Here is a 6000-nt window from a genome sequence, read left to right as displayed (position 1 = left end):
CCCACAACTCTACTCCATACAGTACGCCTCCGAAAATCATCGTCCTGATATACATTTTTATCAGGTTTGTGTCCTGAATGTGTATCAAGTGCTACTTGGCAACCCACCGTAGAAGTGGGTTGCCAAGTACATTTATTTTTTTTACATTTATGATTCTTGTTCAGATAATTAAAAGCCAAGAGGCTATAATCGGTTAAGTTGTAAAGCTTAAATATAATTCATAATTATAAGAGTTTATTATAGATAATGATGTAATCAAAATCAAAAGTATCATACGTTAACAGCAATGTTTATCATCTGATCAGTATCCTCTTACGTGGTAGGTTCACTCTGTGATGCATGACTTCATTATATCATATCCCACTTTGCTCGCTTCATGGTTTCGGCACCACTGGCGCCATCTAACTATCCTGTATATAAGGCCTGAAACTCTTCCTTTCAATTTTACTTGCGTTCTTGTGTCGTGGTCCGGTTCCTGTCTATCCTACCTCAGCAAAATGGTAAGTTTTCTACAGTTTTTCAGTAATGTAATTCTGTTTTGCATTTTTCGTTAGTGAGTTTCTTTTATACGTAAAACTTTGAAGGAGAATATTCATACGTGTTTTTTTTTTTTTTTTTGTAGGCAGATCTAAAGCCAGGAGAAATTGAAAGTAAGTGTTTTTTGTTGTTTTCAGAATCATGTTTCTCTCAGTACATGGATATCTGTTATTTATTCAATTTTCTTATATTCTGTTAACTGTAAGAGTAGTTGACTACAAATTTTATTAATTTGTATATTGCAATATGAGACCGACTACCAGAATTTATTCGTCCATAATGTTTAACGACAATTGATAGCTTTATAAGATACCGCGTGTTTTAAGCAGAGAACATTCGTGTTTTTTTTTTTTTTTTTTTTACGGGTGGGGGTTGCTTCCATTCTGAATGGTGATGTCCTGTAATTCGTAATACTACCACTTATTATTCTGACTTATTTTTCTCATTGTACAGACTCTTCAGCAGTTGCTTAATTTAAAGTTTTAAAACACTTCCGTGATGAATGTACGATAGGGAGAATGATCTACCCCGTCGATTGTGTGATCATCTTATTCTGTTCGATTCCAGCAGTTCATGTCACGTTAATGCCCCATTGAGGCACTGTCCAGTGTTTCAGTTTCTTTTTTTTTCATAAAAGGAAACTTAGGCAATTCTGCCTATTTACAGAAAGAAAATATTTCGCATCTTTTAATATATACGCAAAGTATTTATTTGTTTTGCTGAAATTGGGTTACTGGTAAGAAAACACTTTCCCAAGGAATCGTTTCAGTTCGCTGAAATTGTTATTTTTAGGATTAGAAACTTGATACTGTTAGCTGACAAGAGTGTGGGTGGATGTGGAAGGAAACGCTATGTACTTTCATGTTACTGTGAAGTTACTTAAATTTAAATGTAGACTTTGATACATTTTGTTATTTTTTTTAACTTATGAATATTTCTGTTACCGAAATGTGTGTGGGAGCATTAAAAAAATAAAAACTACAGTTTTTGTACTAAACTGTACTTTGTCTGATTGTTAGAGATGGAACCCATAAAACATAAAAAAAAAAAAAAAAGCGTCAATTTTTGCAAGTTTAATTTCTCCAACTGTGAGCGCCTTCGATGGCTTATTTATGAAATCATCCACGATATTGGCACCATCCGTTGTTTCCGTTGCCATATTTAGCAGACAAGACGTTACCAAATACGGCTGGCTTCCTAGGTGGAGCGAAAAATTCGTCACGAGTGCCCCGCATAACTTCGGCGAGGGTGGGCTTGTAACAGAATCTTCCGGTAACAAGGCGATGCATAAATATTCTGCAAATAGCATCTGGACCAGAACACGAACTATTCCGACATTGCTTAAGAGTTTTAAACAACCGGTGTTTTTTAAATTTAAATAGAAATAAAATTTAACTTCCATTTATTTTCACATGTATATTATTAATAGATGGAAGAGGAACACTGTTTCGCTGTTATTAATTCATAGTGAATAAAGGGGGAAAAAAACCTAAGAAAAATGGCCATTTAAATAACTCTCACAGCTATTCTGTGATTTTCATATTTTAAAAATAACGATTTGCTTACGAAGGAAACTCGTGTTAGAAAAATCTGTTTAAATTTTCTGTACGCAGGAGGCTCTATCAGTTAAGGAATCTTTGGTTGATTGTTCGACTTTTGTTTATTTAGTTAACGAGTCTTATTGTATTGATACATAAATATGTAGAACAGTTTAATCTTCAGTTATATGTGCAGTTTCTGATTACATCTCTAATCAGATCATTTATCTACTAATATATATTTTTTTAATATTATTGTTAGAAGATTCATGAAAATATTTATTATCCTATAGGTTGTCATTTAAAAATTATAGGAAAAAAATGATTATTAGAATTCTGTATTGTCAGTTGGTTGGGTTGTTGTTGTTAAATTCAGAAACAAGAACAAATTTTACTTACAAATGACACAGCGACGTATAACATCTATTAATGTAACGATTGTATAACTTTCTGCAGTTTTAGCTGCAAGAGTACATGTTTCTTTGAAAAATTTGTTTCTGTAGCACTAACTACATTTGCGCACATTTTTGGAAAATGTATTCTTTTATTCATCGGATCAATATAAATTGTTTAGTTGCCAAGATGCAGAATTTAACATCTGAGAACCATTGAAAAGTCTTAACTTGAAAGCTGTATTTCATAACAAGAAACGTAACTTCCAGCCGGTAAGCGGGTCGGACTGGTTCTTCAATCATAATTCGGAAAATAAGATAGTCACAAACTTTTTTTTTTCTTTCAGGACCCCACACATTGACCTTATTTTACGGGATCTTAACCCTCTGGAGAAGTCTGGATTCGAATTCTTTCAGAACGACTTGAGGAATTCTTTAATGTCTCTTCTGTATTGGCCGAGATCTGCTGAAGTGAGCAATTTTCCGCCTTTTATCTATTCCCATACATCCTGTGAACATACTTTCGCATCTTTATACAAGACGAAACCATATGAACTGGCGGACTACACCAGAGCAATCGATGCCCCAAAAATTACAGAAACAACGAACGCTAATATCACTAGCCAACACTATTTTTACCTCCAAAAACTTAAATACTGCTTTTAACCAACTTTTTTTATGCTTCGATTTCGAAAATCACCATGATAGTTTCACATCAGTTATTAAATATAGAGGGAGTTACGTTTTACCAAAAATGCCAGTTTTTCTCATAATCTAGCCAGTAATGTATGACATACTGAATTTTCGCAATCGAGTCAGGCCTCTGTTTTCTTGTGATAAACAATCGGAATATGGGTCTTAGGTTCAAATTCCGATGCAGCAATTTACAATTTGAAGAGAGCACACTTAGCGTTTTTGGTGAGGATTTTTGTAGGCTGTGCCAAGGTTTGCCGATCGTGACATGTTCTCAGAGTTGTAAATCTGTCCTCCAAACATAAACAGCCCGTCGAGGTAGGAGGGGTGCCGCCCACAACCCTTGCAGTAGCACTAAAATTTCCTGCTCTACCTCCCAATTCGCAAATTTTTTCTTTCATTGTTTTCACACGAGTAGAACTACTGGAGTAAGTTGCCACGTATATGTACTGTGTAGTGATAAAAACTGAATGTTGTTTTTATATTGTGTCCAAAACTGAATTTACTTTTTCAGAAATCCATTTAGTGCTGCAATGAATAAACAGATACACAGGAAATGCATCAATCATCCAAACAATTTGTTATGTTTCGGATGTGAAATTTGGTGATCAAGACGAACCGTGGGCGCCTCAAGTGTTGTATTACCTGTACGACAAACCTTAGGAAAGTGTTACATGGAAAACTCAAAGCGTTATCTGCAAAAGGTAACGCTTTGAGTTTATACGGTAGTACACGGTTTTTTGGGTAATAGGAAAGAAGAAAACAAATGTTGGTGTCTGATTTACTCCAGTGCTACAAAAACATGAGCTGGAGAATGTCGTTAAATTCATTTTCTTCATTCCCATCTCGAATTTTCCCCCGAAAATCTGGGAGATGTGAGTGATGGACAACGGGAGCGGTTTCAAGATATTTCCACGATGGAAAAGCGGTACAAAGGTCGCTGGGATCCTGTAATGATGGGAGATTACTGCTGTTTCCTTGTGAGGAAGAGTAAGCAGCAGTATAAGAGAATCCCTTAGTAGCAAACATGTATTATTATATTTTAAGGACAATTACAGGTATGTTGATTATATATTATTAAAATAACTATTTTGCTATGATTTATAATTTTTCCGAAGTTTACACAGTTATAGAAAATGTATAATATTTTTTACACTTGTATTACAAACTTGAATTATACGTATATATTTTATTTGGAAAATTAAATGCACTAGGCATAATCCTTATGGGTTTTGATAATTAACTAGATAATATCGGTGTAAATACACCATAGTTAACCCATAGATTTGAGCTACGATTGTAGCGTAGAAGGCATCGTTTTAATTGTATCTCATAATGCGGTTGCCTTCACAACAAAATAGCTACTATTGAATTACTTCAAATAAATAACGCTTCTCTAGTAGAGAAGACTACTGTTATTTATTTTCAGCTATAATTACACCGATATTATATAGTATATATTTTAACATTAAACGTTGGTGCATCTTTTGATGTAGACGTGATAAAAACTTTTTTTTTTTATGGTGATTTTCGGAATCAGTCTTATTTCGACTAGAATCACATATTTTCATTGCGGAGGTATGACAAATATTTTGTTGGCTAGTATTTAGCAACATAAACAAGATTAGCAGCTTTTGTAAAAATTATGCATAATATTTAAATATTATGCACCAATTCCTATTGTTTCTGACATTCAGATGCCACGAGTAATAATTAATACGATCATACTTGTAATTGGCAATAAATAACTGGAACTGCGTTTTGACGGAATTCCCACAATGACTAAAACAGTAAGCTTATACGCAATTCATTTCTGCTAATGAGATAGTTATGCCAGCTGGTTAGGATTTACAAGAACTGAAACATAAAATCAGTACAGGAAGATACAATACAGCGTTATTACCAAGGCCTATCACGAGCAAGACCGGATTTACGGAGCCGTAGAGGCGCGATTTCTCAAAGTGATGGAGGCGAAATTACTTTTGGTCCAGGGGTTACGCATGACTTTATTTTTGTTAACTCACCTTAACAATAGGTGAGTTAGTGCCCCAGATTACCTAAATCATCTGGCATTGGTCAGAAGAGCTTTAGTGTTAAAAGACAAGCGGCACTAGGGGTTCCCAACTCAGCTTTGTGTTGCAGAACAAATTCTAAGGTTAGTCTGTTGTTCGTTTGGCCTCTTAGTCGCTGGCCCTTGGAAAAACTAAGGTCTCCCCGTTGCCTGTCTGCAAACACAAGGAGGCGGGCCAGGAAGTAGGGCGTAAGGTCTCTGGCTGGGGCGAATCCAGGCATGGCCTGAGCCTGCCAGGGAGTGCCGACTAAAGTTATTGGAAGAGAGCGCGGTTGTTATACTATAACTTATGGAATATAGGTGGAGGCAAAGCAGGTGGATGATAAAAGAATATAAGACAACAGAATAATTTTCAAATCCTTAGTGGAAGGCGTCCACCAAGAACTTGGAAGTTAAGGGGATAGAGGGGCACCCTTGTGGAGGAATCTTAATAGTCCCTCCACAGGGACTATTAAGAGCAACAGCTTATGTGGGAGGTGGTGATTGCTAGCAGACAACTTGGGTTAAAGAATCGCAAACTGGCCAGACCAGCTGCAGCCAGTGTCAGCATTCCACTATGCCACCCAGGGGAAGTGTGTGTACTTATCAACAAGATAAGTATACAACACACTTCAGTCACACACCTATCCTTATTATTATTATAAGCCGACCGGGCTAGCCGAGTGGGTAAAGTACCTGCCCGGCAACCCAAAGGTCGCGGGTTCGATTCCCGCCTCGGGCTTGGATCAAAGTACTGCAAAAACCTTGGGAGGTGCAATATGGCCACAGA

General features: G+C 36.2%; 1 protein-coding gene across 1 annotated transcript in view; it reads left to right on the top strand.

Annotated features, from left to right (window-relative positions):
- The first annotated feature begins 357 nt into the window (after positions 1–357).
- Positions 358–6000, top strand: part of LOC150084513 (myosin light chain 1-like) — a 51422-nt gene continuing 45779 nt past the window's right edge. The window contains exons 1-2 of the mRNA XM_090376195.1: positions 358–500; positions 623–650. Of these exons, the coding sequence (XP_090232321.1) occupies positions 498–500; positions 623–650 (31 nt within the window). The 5' untranslated portion in view covers positions 358–497. The remainder of the gene's footprint in view (positions 501–622; positions 651–6000) is intronic.

Source organism: Mastigoproctus giganteus, chromosome 6 (genome assembly GCF_048544385.1).
Source record: "Mastigoproctus giganteus isolate SK-2022 chromosome 6, ASM4854438v1, whole genome shotgun sequence".
NCBI lineage: Eukaryota > Metazoa > Arthropoda > Arachnida > Uropygi > Thelyphonidae > Mastigoproctus > Mastigoproctus giganteus.
Note: the sequence above shows the minus strand (reverse complement) of the source record. Positions and strands in the feature narration are given on the sequence as shown.